General features: G+C 43.1%; 1 protein-coding gene across 1 annotated transcript in view; it reads left to right on the forward strand.

Annotated features, from left to right (window-relative positions):
* Positions 1-15,646, forward strand: part of vwa8 (von Willebrand factor A domain containing 8) — a 65,721-nt gene that overhangs the window by 41,721 nt on the left and 8,354 nt on the right. Inside the window, exons 30-40 of the mRNA XM_070975278.1 lie at positions 234-353; positions 595-659; positions 767-892; positions 984-1,093; positions 1,628-1,779; positions 2,336-2,540; positions 2,647-2,728; positions 3,207-3,411; positions 9,024-9,132; positions 9,544-9,700; positions 14,915-15,023. Of these exons, the coding sequence (XP_070831379.1) occupies positions 234-353; positions 595-659; positions 767-892; positions 984-1,093; positions 1,628-1,779; positions 2,336-2,540; positions 2,647-2,728; positions 3,207-3,411; positions 9,024-9,132; positions 9,544-9,700; positions 14,915-15,023 (1,440 nt within the window). The remainder of the gene's footprint in view (positions 1-233; positions 354-594; positions 660-766; positions 893-983; positions 1,094-1,627; positions 1,780-2,335; positions 2,541-2,646; positions 2,729-3,206; positions 3,412-9,023; positions 9,133-9,543; positions 9,701-14,914; positions 15,024-15,646) is intronic.

Consider the following 15,646-nt stretch of genomic DNA (forward strand, 5'->3'; position numbering starts at 1 on the left):
CTGCGTCACTACGCGGTACTCATTGACTCATTTTAGAGATTCATACTGAAACAAATGCACAAGACAGATCAAACGATAAGGAAATGTCCACAGGCACGAGTCCTGCATTGTCATAGTTACATTGCAACCAACAGACAATTTCTAGGCCTGAATGATCAGATTTTAGCATTTTGTTCTTCTTCTACAGCTTTCATTCCACTCTCTGCCTGTCTTTCGCTTCGTCTCTCTGCCAGAGTAACACAGTGCTCCATTTGGACATGGTGACCGGCGCCGTGCGGAGACTCATGTTGTCTCCGGACAGTGAGCAGCCCCCCACCAGAGCCTCGAACTGGTGGAGCAGTAAGGAGCAACAGGTCAGACGTCTCAATGTGTCCAGAGGTGGCTCCTGAATGCTCAGGATTCAGCTCCACTAGTCATTCAACTTGTAAATAATTAACATTTTGTTGTCATGATGAGCTGGAGTGCATTATCCTGTGCAGAAGTTTTGGTTTATCAAGAGGTTGGTGCAGATTACATTTCAAGGAGTGCAGAATATTCTCCTGAACAAAATATTCCAAAGCAGTGTCTGAAGTTAACGTGTTGTGTCTTTTGCAGGGAGGGCATAAAATGTGTCATGACTTTGCCCACAAAAACTGGCTCCTCTTCTATAAGGAGGATGGGTAAGCTACTGATCTGAGCCACCTGATCCACAACACTGTCAAACAGCACAGCACGCTCTCTGTCATATCATGGTGTTAATCGCTGATCTGTGTGCTGGTGTGTGCAGCAACCAGCTGGAGGTGCTGGATGTGCTGGAGGGCCGGATTCACTCCATCTCCCTTCCCATCAACCTGAAGTCTGTCTTCCTCGTGGCAGAGGATCGCTGGCTACTGCTGGAGAGCAACACCAACAAGTACGTAAGGGACCGATTCATCAAATCTTTCTGAGGATTGTGAAGACTGAATTCATTTATACTATGGAATATTATATGTGCCCCTGAATAGGAAGTTCCTGCTGACTAAGCCCATGCATATGGCAGCTGAAGACTCTGGAGTGTGTCAGCTCCACAGCATCAGTGAAGACCCAGTCAGCTCAGGCCATGGAGCCAGTGCAGGTATACAGAATGATATGGACATTCACCGGCTCTTCACAAAGGTTAACTGGGCTTTTATGTTCAGTCCAGCACTTCTTATTAAAGACGTCATGTCATCTCTTTCAACAAAAGCAGGCAGCCGGACACACTAAAATAAATGTATAATAATAAACTGGTGCCCCAGGGAGCCATGTGTCTGCCTTGACAAGACCTCGTAGCTTATCTGTCAACCAGCTTTAAGTCAAACCAAACATATGAAGTGAACTACGCAATGGATTCAATCACTGCACGTCACAGTTAATGAGAGCAAAATATGAAGTCATGAGTAATGTTCAATAGTCAAGACTGAATCGGTCCACCAAGGTCATGAGTCACTGTAATAGCTGTAGACCTAACTGAGGACCGTGATCTTTATTGTGATCTACAGAAATATACGAGCTATAAATGTGACTTTCTGCAGTGAGCTCATTGATGTAATAATCCTGACTTTTCCTTTCCGGCCTCTTTCTCTGTTCCATCATGCCCTGTTCGCCTGCTTCACTCCCGCCATCCCAGCTGAGGTGTCCGTACCACAGATGCTGTCATGTGACCAGCTACCCAATGACAACCTCAGTGCTGCTCTGAACCAAAAGATTGTCTCACCTAACCGTATACTGGCCGACAATGGCTCCTTTGCACGGGTCGTTGTGGGCTTCCCAGACCTTGTGGTGAGATAGAAATTGTGAAGTAATATTTGGGATAATATTTGAGGACATTTTTGTATTAAAGCTGCACTAGACATCATTTTTCTGTGCAATTTTCATGCCCATTTCAGGTTTCTGGTATGACCGCTCATGCAGTATCTTGTCTGTACAAGGGAAGAGACCTCTTTATCTATAGAGAGGAATATGAGATGTTTACAGTTCACTACTATTATATTCCATGTTTTCAGTGCTGTTCAAGCTCAAACTTGCTCTCGCTTTGTTACATACTGTAGGATCCTCTGGCATTTTGGATCAAAGACTCATAGCAGGGCAGACTGTAGATATGGTGTTAACCATACAGTGGAGTGGCGACCCATTTAATATGTCCCTGTTATCAGCCTAATGGATGCCTGAGAGGAATTAAATGGGTGAAGAACATGAATGAAAGCATGAATAAGAGCATGAGAGCTTGGTTGAATGAGCTACTCTAGTGTCAATGCCAGAGCTGAACTGATGAATATTAATGGCGTCTCGATGTGCAAATAGCAATGTTTTCCTCTTCATTTCTTTTCTTGTCCAGTCCCCTAATGAGGTGTACAGTTTTACGAGGCCTGTCGAGCTGTCAGCGATGAAGAGCGGTGAGAATGGGGCTCGCATGTTCCTTAGAGGTGGGCTTCAGTCCAGCCCAGCCAAACGGGACAATTGTGTCAGTCTTCTGTCAGCCAATCAGGTGGTCCGGGCCCTTCCACCCAGCAAGGTGCCCCTGAAGGAGGTCTACCCCAAAGGTCAGAGTTCAGATGAAATGAGCTCAGAGAGTTTTGTTCACAGCATAGAATTCAAACAGAGAATGCATTCAGCGCGTAAACACCTGTTTTCTTGTGGGTCACTCAGATGTCACACCGCCATTGACAGCAGCGTACCTGGAGGTGACTGACCTCAACTCCAAAAAAGTCAAATACATTCCTGTTCCAAGGTGAGGACAACACACCTGGTTCATACTGTGTCCTCCACTGCAATACATTTACAGTTACAGTATAACAGGAACATCATTTCCCGTCCTCTAGCTCCTGCTAGTGGTCAGAGACAGGAATGCATTGAAAACCGGGAATTGTCTCTATATATTTTACTAACATTATGATTTTAAACTGTGATTATCTGTGTGATTGCATTGTTGTGCATCACCAAAGTGTAAAATGTGTAAAAAAAAAAATTGCACAAAAAATTGAAATGGGCAAGCTCTGTGTATTTTTGCCAAGTCTATCAGGGTAAACATCAGAACGACACACATGAGGTGTTGATCCAGGAAAAACTGCCTCATGACTAACTATTGTTTGACTGACAGCATAATTCATACATCCGAGGAAAGTTTCATCAAATCTATTGAAAGTCATGATGACCTCTCTAAGTGACGACTTGTGTCTCCACTCTCCACACATGTTTGTGACTAGCAGGTCAATGACCGTGTCACCTTACACCAGCTGGCTGTCCAAGGTGTCCGAGTCTGATGTGCTAATGGCTCCTCTCGGTTCTGGAGGTGTGGTCACAGTGGATATGGGTGGGTATGTCCGGCTCTGGGAGACGGGATTGGACTCCCTGCAGCGATCACTGATGGAGTGGAGGAATATGATTGGGACGGAGGATGGCAGACCTGTACAGGTAACATCACATCTTGGTTTGGAAATCTTCTTGGGTACCTCAGTGTTGTATACAAAGATGAGAGGTTTGGGTAATGGATAGAAATTCTTGCTGCCTGCAGTCTCTCTCAACACCACTGAGCGGCAGTACTACTTTAAAAATAAGTGCTATGACACACTTTCAGCTGGACATCACTCTGCATGCTTGCCTCGCTCTGGCAGAGAAGCTGCCAAAGCATTCCTGATTGTATGTTACCCAGGCTGTTTCTAGTCCTGAAATGTATGACCCGCCATACCCGGGGTGGGTGTGTATGAATGGCCAGGCATTGTGCTGATGATGCAACATGTTTGACCCTTGTTGTGGGTCATTCACATTCAGACCATCAAACTGAGAAATCTTTGTTAAGGTGTCCACATGCACAACACAGGCACACAAGTTCTTTAGACAATGAAGCCTTCCAGATGTACAACCGTGATTTAAAAAAAGCTGCAGTGCTGTGTGAAACGACAAATGAACTATGTTTGACAACAACAGTTTTACAAAGTGTTCCTGAGTCTATATATTAATATCCTTCATACAATCATGTGTTCACAAAGTGGTGAACCTCTCTCCATCCTTGCTTGTGATCAACTGAGTCTTTCCAGGATGGCCCTTTCATAGCCAGTCATGATGCTATCACCTGTTACCAATGAACCTGTTTACCTGTGGAATGTTCAGGTGTTTTTGGAGCATTCCACATCTTTCCCAGTCTTTAGTTGCTCTTGTCCCAACATGATTGAAGCTCATGAGGTCAAACATTAAATACCGTAAGTAATGTTTTCAGTTGAGTAAAGGTCAGACAGGATTGCCAAATGATCACATTTTGTTTTTTGTTTTTTTTAAGTCTTCCACTGAATTGTGTTGTAGGATGTATGAAATGAGGATATAAAAGAGATGATGATGATGATGATCATAAATTTGGATAGATAGATAGATAGATAGATAGATAGATAGATAGATAGATAGATAGATAGATAGATAGATAGATAGATAGATAGATAGATAGATAGATAGATACTTTATTCATCCCCATGGGTTCATTCTGTGTTTTTGTGACTCTAGTGATGTAGATTTTGTAGAGACCTGCTCACTGAGCAAACAATGAAGCACACTGAGAACACTTTGACTGAGAGTGAATTTATTAAAACACACACACGCTCCCGTACACCTGCACACCTGCAGACTGTGCACCTTGCACACCTTGAGTCCCCTGTAGGTCAGACTCAGACAGACTCTCCCTGTGCTCTGTGTTCGCTCACTGGAACAACATACAGCTCTACTGTGTGTAAGCACAGGTACACATAGACAGGTTTCTCTGTTTATCTGCTCACACATGTGCTACTTTCCAGCATGTTCACACACCTGCTCCATATGAACTGACCTGTTTGCATATGGCACATGTGCATTACTTGTAAAATACCTTGTTTTTGAAAAGGCCATTGCCTTCATTACACTCTGTGCACTGTTTGTGTGTGTGTGTGTGTGTGTGTGTGTGTGTGTGTGTGTGTGTGTGTGTGTGTGTGTGTGTGTGTGTGTGTGTGTGTGGAGTGAGTGAGTGAGAGAGTGTGTGAGCTTGTTTAAATGTGAGTTTGTGAGCTGTAAGTCTGTTCCATGAGGTGCTTCACATCTAGTATTTTACCACTTTTTGTCAGGAAGTGACAGCACATGTCTTTTGTGTAACTGATGCTTCTGGTGTTTGCAGGTATCCAACATAATATCATCACGTTCATGGCAGTTCACTCTTCTATATCCTGTCTCTTAACCCGACACTCAGTCGTCCAGAATGGTTGTTTTTACACCCATATGTCACTGTCTGAATGTTTCTTTTTTTACTCTTCTGATTGGCTGCGTGCCAACTTTTTCCCTCCTTGCCGTTGTGCCACTAAAGCTATCTTATCACTTACACTCACATGCACTTGCTCCTCTGAAGTTCCAGTGGTCTGCAGCGTACCCTGCAGACTCATTCCACAATCTGCAAACAGCAGTAGTTAACTGTGCAAATAACATTCGGAACAAATAGCATGTTAACTGTTGAGCTGTACGGTCGGTCTTGTTTCCACATCACATACACATTCATGTACGGGCATGCTTTTATACCAACACACACTAGTATGCACCCAAGTTCTCGCATGGGCACACATTTACTCAGAAAAAAGCACACAAAAGTGAACTGAAGTGCACACACACTCACGCACACAGATGCCATCACTCCTAAATCATTCTGTCTTTAGGCGTCTAAAGGGAGAATCAGAAATTTATGAGGCTATTAATCCTACAAGTCAAGGCGTGGACTGCAGATGAGAGACGGAGAGATAGACACTGGGTGAAGAAAAGAAGGGGAGGGGGAAAAAGTCATTGAGAGAAGAGGGTGGGGTGGAAACATTGATTCCCACAGTCAGAAAAATTCAGTTTTCTCAACTGCAACGTCCACCCCACACTCCCCTTGCCTCTTTGTCTTTCTTTCTTTTTTTCTTTCTTTCTTTCTTTCTTTCTTTCTTTCTTTCTTTCTTTCTTTCTTTCTTTCTTTCTTTCTTTCTTCTTCTCAGGGATAACTTACTGTTCACCACTAGGACCCGTAGTAACGAGTAGTTTTCACTTGCTTCATCTAAACAATGCAGCAACACACGGACACTGTCTGTGACTTTACCACCCAAACACTTCCAGAATTAAGCTTGTGAAGAATTCATTATCAAAATTGCACAAATTAGAAGTAAAATGAGATGTTTATACCATAGTTTGTCGTGGACAACATTAGTGAGACTCTATCTCCAGAGGAAGGTGGTTCCCTTCTCCTCAGTAATCTAAGCTTTCCAACATCCTGAGGTCATTGAAGGAGATGCTTAAATGACAAAATTTTAAAAAACATCTCATGGCTTTACTGATGAATAATTTAACCCTCAACATCTCTGGTCAATATGCTTCAACAGGGCTGTGTGTGTGCTTTGATCAGATTAAAGTGAGAGTGACTGAATTGTTGGAGTGGTGGGGTGAGAGGCATGCTGGGTCCTCAAGTGTGGTTCCCCATTTCAGTTTTTTCTTTAAAGGATATCCCCAATGTTTCTGAACCGAGACACAAGTGACTCTTCTAGATAATATGCTCATGAAACAGCCATGTTTAGTTTGGATGCTGGGACATCGTAATGTGATAACACACACATGCCTGCGTGCAGCAAAGCTCATGCTCTGTTGCTGACGTGCATGCATTAGCGTGTAATCAGAGATCAGTCACATTGCAGAGGTGAGCTCCTGAAGGTGAGCTGTGGTGACACAAGTGGCTCAAACCTCTGACCCGTTACCTCACCACAGCGCTATGGCACCACGCTGTCTCTGGTTACTCAAGTTAACATTGGCTCATCATTGGATCATCACCACGCTTCCTGGTGTTCTTCACTAACACTAGAGTAATTGACCCTTGTTTGAGACCCTGCTGATCACTAAAATCTTGCCTGGATATGAACATTGTGGGATACTTAACAGTTGGAAAATGAACTGCTTTGTGCGCTCTGGTTAACAGATGATGTCATGATGTGGCACCATGTTTGTAAATCCTCTCACATGCATCTTTATTTCCGTAGCAATTTCTTAATACTTTTTGGCTGACATACGCTCAGTGGCCACTTTATTAGACACTTGTAATGTATTTCAGCTCAACCTTTACGAAGATCATTTTAATGAGACATTTCCGTCAGTGAGGCTGTAGTTTGCAGTGGTGTTGAACATTGTGTGCTGTGTTTCTTGTGTTTTATCCTCCCCACATCCACACATGAACAATTAGAAACACCTCTCAATATAATGAAGCCCAGTACAACACCACCATAGTTTGATTAAAAAATGATATTATATTGTAGAATTTGTGGCAGATGTATTGATGGGATGGCATTAAATTGTATAGTTAGAGTATTAGCAGCCTCTAATTCCTCCTTATGTTGATGCTCAATTCAGGTTTGAAAAATTTTGTTGTATTTGTGTTTTTATTCTATTATTGTTATCTGTGATGTTAGAAAACTGCAGCACTTGGTGGATGGTCTCTCCACAAATGTTTTTAACTTCTAAATTTAGAATGAATCTGCTTGAGCAATAAAACATATAGTGCCCAGCTGAATGGTGTTGTGTACAGTAGATCCACTGTGTGAGCTGGTTTCCACAATGGCTATTATCCTGTCCTGGTAATCTGCCATGGTTTACATCAGACTGACCCTCCTAATCTGCACTAAATATAGACAGCTCTGCTGATGCAGCAGCTTCATGTAGATGTGAGAGCGGTACCTGAGCTCCACTGTCAGTTTGAGGTGTGGACAGTGGGTCTGCAGAGGGAGAGGTGGGTCCTCCTCAGCTGCACTGCTGCTCCTGCTAGATAAGTCTCTGTTCAACCACACAGACCGTGACAAACCAAGCCAAAGTCAAAAACAGTAAAATAATACACACACACGCACACAGCTCTCCACACAACAAAACCTCGTCCCCCAGAGATACCGCTCAGATTCCTGCAGCATGTGAGAATGCAGCTGATCTACAGGGGGTGCACTGAGTCTCCCATTAAACTGCCCTTCCTCTCTCTCTCCTTCATGCATGCCAGAATCCATCTGGCTGCTCTCCTCAGTGTGAGAGCCAGCATGCTGATTTTGGCATTGATGGTACCATTGAGATGGACTTAAAAATCCAGCACTTTAACCCCTGTGTGTCTCCACTCCTTCCCTCTCCAGCAGAGAAAACAGAGCCTAATCTGTCCATCCTGCCAAAACCTCAGACCTTAGCGACAGAAGGTCCATTCTCTTAGTGCTTCGACTGTCCGATAGGTAGCTAGCTCTTTGGGCTTTTGATGGCTGTCTCACATGCTAATTCAGTGCATCAGGAAGTTAACACAAAGAGGACATTCCAAGTTGTGTGAGCTTGGAAAAGTAGAAAGCACAATCTCATATGCGTATCTCTGTTAGAGGCAAAGTGTGAGTACTGCTACAGCTGCTTTTCCCAGCCAGTGTTTTGACACTACGCACTGGTTTCCCTCAGTGTTTTCCAACATTGTGCAGTAATTGGTTAGCCTAACACAATGTATATGTACATACTTGTATCTTCTTTATGAAATGCGGAAATGCTTAGTGCAACAGCTCAGAAGCATCTAAAAGGGAAAATACTGGCACAGTCTTTTCACTTTTATTTTGTATCCAGATGAAAAACTATAGAGGTGGAGGACATTGTGCAGTATTCTTGGTGGATATGGAGATCTGGCTGTGTACTTTAGTTGATTGTAAATGTGTGCTACGTCACTGTGAGACAAATTTCCCCCATAGGAGACAATGAATGCTTCTCTTACTCTAACACCCAACAACTGCATGGATCGTCCTCTTGATGACATCAGAATGCAGTAGTCTGTTAAACATTTTCAAGCTTTTATCGTATAGTAGGAACTATAACTAGAGAAAATAAGATTAGTGATGCGTTGGAACTGAAGCAACCCTTTAACCCCTATAAGCTTGGACATCTGTTGTTTAGGGCTGACTTCAGAGCACTTGCACAGATGTATGAGAGTCCTCACCTGTATGTTTGCAGAATGTTTTCAAACTGACCCATATGGCATCTCTCTCCTCACCTTTTAGATTACCATCCAGAGGGACAGCGGCCTGGATGTCACTGCCCCAAAACATGGCAAGATCGACGCCACCAACAGTCCTCATGTTGGGGGAAACCAATGGGCAGGAGGCACAGGTAGCCAGTCTTTCTTGCTCGGTCAGGAACAAATTCCATCCTTTCACCAAATGCTGATAATCTGTGCTAACATTTTTCACACACTTCACTGTAACTGATGGCATCTAAGAAGGTGTACATGCGAATATATGAGACAGCTGTGTTGTGCTGTCTCCCACAGCAAGTGCTTATTTGACTGTTCGTCAGACAAAACAAGCAATTTGAAGATGTAGTGATTTTTTTTCTTTCTTTCTTTCTCTCAATCTACAAGGAAATATTTGTTAATAGCCCCAATCAATGTTCCAACAATTGGTTTAACAATTACTGAGTTAATAGAAACTGACTTAAATGTAAGGTTTGAAATCTGTTGTGGGTTGTCTAAAGTGTCTCCAACAGCTGTGATTGGTTCATCCCTAATATGTTTGTTTGCAGGTGGCAGAGACACAGCAGGGCTAGGTGGGAAAGGGGGCCCTTACCGGCTGGATGCAGGGCACAAGGTCTACCAGGTGTCCCAGGCTGAGAAAGATGCCGTTCCAGAAGAAGTCCGCAGGGCAGCCCGTGAGATGGGTGAAAAAGCCTTCAAGGAAAGGTAGCTTTCTTTTAAATACAGGAAATTCTGTGGTCACATGATAAAAAATGCCTGCCCAGTGTAGGACAGCGTGGCTGAGCCTTAACCAGTAACCCATATGCAAATCGAAGTAGCTCCACAGTGTCTGAGTGAGTTTTTCCACCTTCAAAACTACCCAGAACTGAAGTGTGTGGTGCGTAGAATTGGGAACAAGTGTGTGAACCCTTGTTTTGGCCGTCTGTAGTGTTTCCTGGTCAGTCAGCTATCCCAGGTATGCTAGGTGTTACATCCTGAGCAAACAACCAGGCTGCAGCTCCTCAGCTAGAAAGACGAACGCAAAAGAAAGTAGATTCTGCTGGGCAGCGTGTGTGTGCGAGTGTGTGCGTGCGTGTGTTTCCCCACACTTCCACACAGTTGCTTCAGAGCACAGGGTTGAGAGGGCAGCCCTTTCACCAGCTCAGCCATGAAGGCTGTCTCTGTTCTCCTTTGCTTCAAACGGTCTCGTTCTCTTAACTTTCTTTTCTCCCTCATCACCCTTATCCTCCCCCTTTCCTGCATGGCCCTTCTCATACACTAGGCTCTTTCACACCAAGAGGACAGCCTCTCTGACTCTTCTCCCTTTCTTTTTTCATCTCTTCTATTCTTATTTGTAGTCATTTCACTTGCTTTTCTAAATTTCTTCTTTGACACTCTTTCCCTCCTTCCCCCTTCCTGTCTTCTGCCTGTCTATCACTGTTCAGTCTAAGCCCAGAGAAAATCTTGTAGCTACATGCTGATACTCTTCTTCCAAGTAGATGTCACTGTGTCTGAGACATACCTGCAGATAGGGCTGCTTGATTGACTTATTTTTGCAGATCACAGGCCGACTCTGTCAGGTTCTTTCTGTACCTTCTTATTCGCTGATGCCTGTGCACAATCCTTTGTTTGCTTAACTTCAGGTCAAGCATCAGTCAAACTATGATCATGCTGTTAACCCTTTCATACCTGACCCACACGAGCAACAACGTGAAAACACCCACGTGAACATATGCATGTTTAGACACACATACTCACACTTCTCTGTCTGTGTTTGCTCTGTTTTACTGGGGAGGAGAAACGTTAGAATGCAGTACAGAGGTCACTGCTGCATAATCCAACACTCCCCACCAACATTGCTGTTTTAGATGAAAACTGGACACGAATTTATGAATCCTACTATGGTGAAGGTGTGACCTCTTTTTTGCAGGTTTTTGGTTGGCCAGCTTGGCCTCAGGGTCAGGGTAGTTGGTTTGGCGTGCTCTTCACAGCGATTCAGTCGTGTTTTTGCATTTTCATATGGACAGAGTTTTTTTTTTAAAAAACAGTGCTGGTGTGGATGGAAGGGTTTTTTTAAGGTTAAAATCCCTGTTTTAACAATTCCCTGCCTTTGTGGAGTAGGCATTAGATCCTCTCTTTAGAAGGAAAGTTTGTCCTTTTATGGTAATCATGTTCATTTATTCTAGCTCCATTGTGGGGTCTCGACGCCCACTGGCTGTTGCTAAAGCTTCTCAGGGGGTCCTTGGTTTTATGGGCTGTAATAAATCATTTTTAAAAGATAAAGAGTAGGAATATATCTCAGCACCTCGTTCATTTCTGTGAAGACAACTAAATGAAGTTGTTTTTAAAGTTTAGAATATAATTTAAGATAGAAACTTAAAAAAAATCTGGATAAGGTCACGATGGAGACCTGAACACAAGCTGTATTCATTTAGCCTCCGCCAGCCTGAGCCTGCAGTAAAACAACCAGAGAACGAGTAGAACAACGGCCGAGCGTCAGGGAGAAGGGAAGACTGAATATGTCAAAAAGAAGAAGCCTTTTAAGTATCTATAATGACTAAAGACAGATGTAATAATAAAAGGAATTATCCAAATCACTCTTTTACTCAAAGTTCTTGCTCGCTTTCTTTATTTGGGTTAATTGTACTGTTGATCAGTTGTTCCTGTTACTGTCATGCCTTGAATATGATATGAAATACACAGAAAGTTTGTAACCAACATGTGAACAAATCTCCTTGATCTCAGACACTCTAAGTTGTTCTGTTTAATAATACAACACAAATACATGCACATAAGGGGACTTTTCATCCCCTGTGACTCCATTAGCTTCCTAAATGTTGGAGAAACACCCAAAAAATGCAAAGCATTGCTCAAGAACTGATGAGTGTTGCGTAAGTTGTTATTGTTTAGTGTTGACCATATTTCATGCTATTATACTGTACAAAAATGCTCATGGAAATATTGCAGTACACCAACAAATAGTGAGGCAACCACAATGGCCAGCAAGTTTGACATGTGGGAGGTGGTGACGTGCCCCCGCTCAATCAAAACCATCCGCGGGCTGGTCCTCTAACTGGGTGCATCATAATTTGTGAACTCAAATCAGAACCAAATATTTGAAAGGAAAACCATAATTTTCTGCATTCTGGGACAGGCAGATGTTTCTGGTGGAAGGCTGCTGTTTGTGTGGTGTGTGTAGTTACTGGGTGTGAAAACAGACTCTCTGCGTGTGTGTGTGTGTGTGTGTGTGTGTGTGTGTGTGTGTGTGTGTGTGTGTGTGTGTGTGTGTGTGTGTGTGTGTGTGTGTGTGTGTTTGTCATTCACTCGCTTTCTTGCTCCCGTGTAAGTCAAGCTTCAGGAATTTGAAGGAAATAGCCACGGCCACTGGCCAGAGTGTCTGCTGACCACATACACTCTCTCTCTCACTTACACACATGCACACACACATGTGGAGGAAGCTACTCTGCCATGTGCTGTTTAGTGGGCTGACATGATGTGTTGTGAATGCAGAGGAAAATAGCTGCACTATAATACAGAGTACATTGTGTGTAGTGTTGTAGCAGCACACCACGGTATGAAAATTGATGGTTATCACACCATGTACATATGTTTATCTACAATATTGAACTCTACAGTATTAATGCTATTAAAAAATGTTCAGTTGTACCTTATTAATATTCTAAAGAAATATAGGACATAATAGCTTGTGAAATTACAACAATGTGTTAGTTCAAAAAAAAACAAAACCTGCTGTTAGACCTTAAAGGGTCTTTGCAGCTGATAATAGTAATAATAATGATGTGATACTGTATACTGTGCACACTGACATTTTCTGAGATGGTTATTGCACCATGAAAATCTCATGCCATTGCAACCCTAATTGTGTGTGTAAAATAATACTCATCAGAGGCAGTAATTCACATTATTATTATCAGCTGCTGGACCAATCAGTTACCTCAATTATAGATACAGAATACAGGCAGGTTATGTGAGTTGTCAATGCTAATTGGCCATAGGTGTGAGTGTGTGAAAGGTTATCCATCCATATGTGTTAGACCTGTAATATACCGGGGACAATGACAGCATAGATGATGGACGGTTGAGTGGAACATAAAGAGCTCTATAGATAATATTCAGTTCACACATTATATACAAATCCTTATGCTAAGCTGTAATATATAAAAATATAAAAAACATGTATGTGTAAATGTGTTTTTCAGTATTAAGTGTTTTTAATAGCAAAACCTGCAAATCCAAATCCAGCAACTGCTACAACAGTCAGTACAGTCTGCTGAAGCGGTCACTCACATATGCTACATCACAGTCTAACCTCCACTCTCGCATCCATTTCTGTAAGTGGAGGATGGCTTATTGTCGCTCTTTGTGCTTCTGAGCTTTTAACATTGATCCAAAACGCATTGACAAGCTCAGAATCGACATGCAACAAAGCCACTTACAGTACAGATCATAGGTTTTCGCATTTTTACTTCTTGTCTTTGAACACAACTTTGTTTTGTTTGTTATGCCGGTGGTTTGGCCCATACTGTGTGACTCCCTGGGTTGTTTTTGCTACTTTATTTCTGCTCATGTTCGTTTTTCCAAATGACCCTCCAGGTGTTGGTGATGGTGGCTGGTAGATGTCCTCTGAGTGAACGAGTCAGTGAGTGTGTGTCAGTGTGTATTTGGTCTCTTTGATTGCATGGCTGATGTCAGTCTACACAATACATCCATCTTACTCTGTTACTCTGTTGTTGCTCATGTCTGTCTCTCTCTCTCTCTCTCACACACACACACACACACACACACACACACACACACACACACGTACACACGTTTGTTGCGAGCTGTGACACAGTAAGTCGGATCTCCTCCACCTCCCTGCATTTTGAACTCCCTGCTCTGTATCTCTGTGGTGGTCACAGTCTGGTTGTCATGTAAAAGATTCAAACACCCGGCAGAGATTTCCCCCCACCTGTCTCTGTGTCTCTCCAATACACACCCACACCAGTCTGTGCAAACATGATGAAGACCCTTACCACATCCAAGGGGACTCTGTGTCTGTGTGTGTCAGCGATGCTAAAGTACCTGCATGGTGGGATTATACAGATAAAGTTGGCTCGGGGGAGGGGGGCACAGCCCACCTGTCTTGTCATATCCACAGGTGTGTTTTGGAGAGAACACACACATGCACACACATGAAAAGGAGCTCCATATTTAACAGCACTGACCCCTGTGTCCTGAGCTGTAATTCTTTTGGAAACAGCATGGGAAGAAGAAGAAAGACGTCGATCAGGCTGCAGTAACAGCCTCAGCTCACTGCATGAATCTATAAAGTGATGGTGTGTGTGAATGGGAGGTCCTGAGCAAGTTCAGAGAGAAGCCGTGTGGAGATAACTCAAATTCTACTGGTTTGTAAAACGTTCTCAACTTCATCTACTTCAACATTGAGTCCTCATCCATGCCGCTGTGCATTTGATGATTTGCACTTTATGTGTTTTACTGATGAGATGAGCAACACGTTGACGTTGCATAACTCAAACTATAAGCTGTAGCTCAAATGCGCACACATGCGACTTTGGTTGACGAGTGGGATTTGAAGTTATCCTATGGAAGTTTGGGCTGCTGGTAGCACTGTAGAGCAATGTTTGAATGAGCAGGTGCTTGTATTATTGAAATGTTGCGGTGGAGAAGTGGAGCAGTATTTGCAAGGGCACCTTTGACTGAGATGTCTGCGAATAGATGCAGGAAGGAAGAAACCTGCTTGTGCCCAGTTTAACTGCCTGTTACTCGGCCTGTACACCTCTATTAAAGCCCTTTGAAGCTGAAATCCATCCAATGTAAATGCATGTTTTAATACAATGGGTGGTTTACCTGAAACATATCAAATCAAGTCATTGTCTCCCCTCATCCTTTCTGTTGTCCTCTGTCCTTCCACGTCAGGTTGAAGGAGATCAATATGAGCGAATATGACGCTGCCACATACGAGCGCTTCTCCAAGGCTGTCAGGAGACAAGTTCAGTCTCTGCGCATCATCTTGGACAGTTTACAGGTTAGTGTCACTCCTCTTGAATCAAACATTACCTTAAACATCATGACTTGTCTTGATTAATACGACATCTTCAACGCTGTAGAAAACAGGGTACACCTATGAGTGTTTGTGCAGACAGCTCAGAGTCTTACTCTTCCCTTCACGGATGAAGGACTTGAGGACAGTGTCTTCATGTCATAATGCACGATGTCCTGATGGTGCTTACTATATTACATTTTCACCCATGATCAGCTGGTCCCAAAAATAAAAAGATTAAAAATCCTGGAAATGTTCTTCTGCAAAGCACGACACTGAAGACTAAAAGCCTGAAAGCTGCATCACTCTGAGATTCCGTTTACTTTGGTAGACGATTTAGTGGAACAAGAGTATACTATCGTGATATGGCCAATTAAAACAATTCAATTAATAGTTAATGCAGTTAACTGTATGGCACCATTGTGCGTTCCATGAAAAAACACAACAGTTTCAGTTTTACAGTGAGAACTGCAGAACAGCTGAGCTGAGTCATGGGGTCATAAATTCAATATATGACAATATTGGTTGACCTCATTCAGCCCCACTTGTGATACAGGGGGTGGGGGTGGGGGGGGGTCCCACAGGAGTACCCTGATTGGCTAATGAAA

Source organism: Chaetodon trifascialis, chromosome 12 (assembly GCF_039877785.1).
Source record: "Chaetodon trifascialis isolate fChaTrf1 chromosome 12, fChaTrf1.hap1, whole genome shotgun sequence".
Lineage (NCBI taxonomy): Eukaryota > Metazoa > Chordata > Actinopteri > Chaetodontiformes > Chaetodontidae > Chaetodon > Chaetodon trifascialis.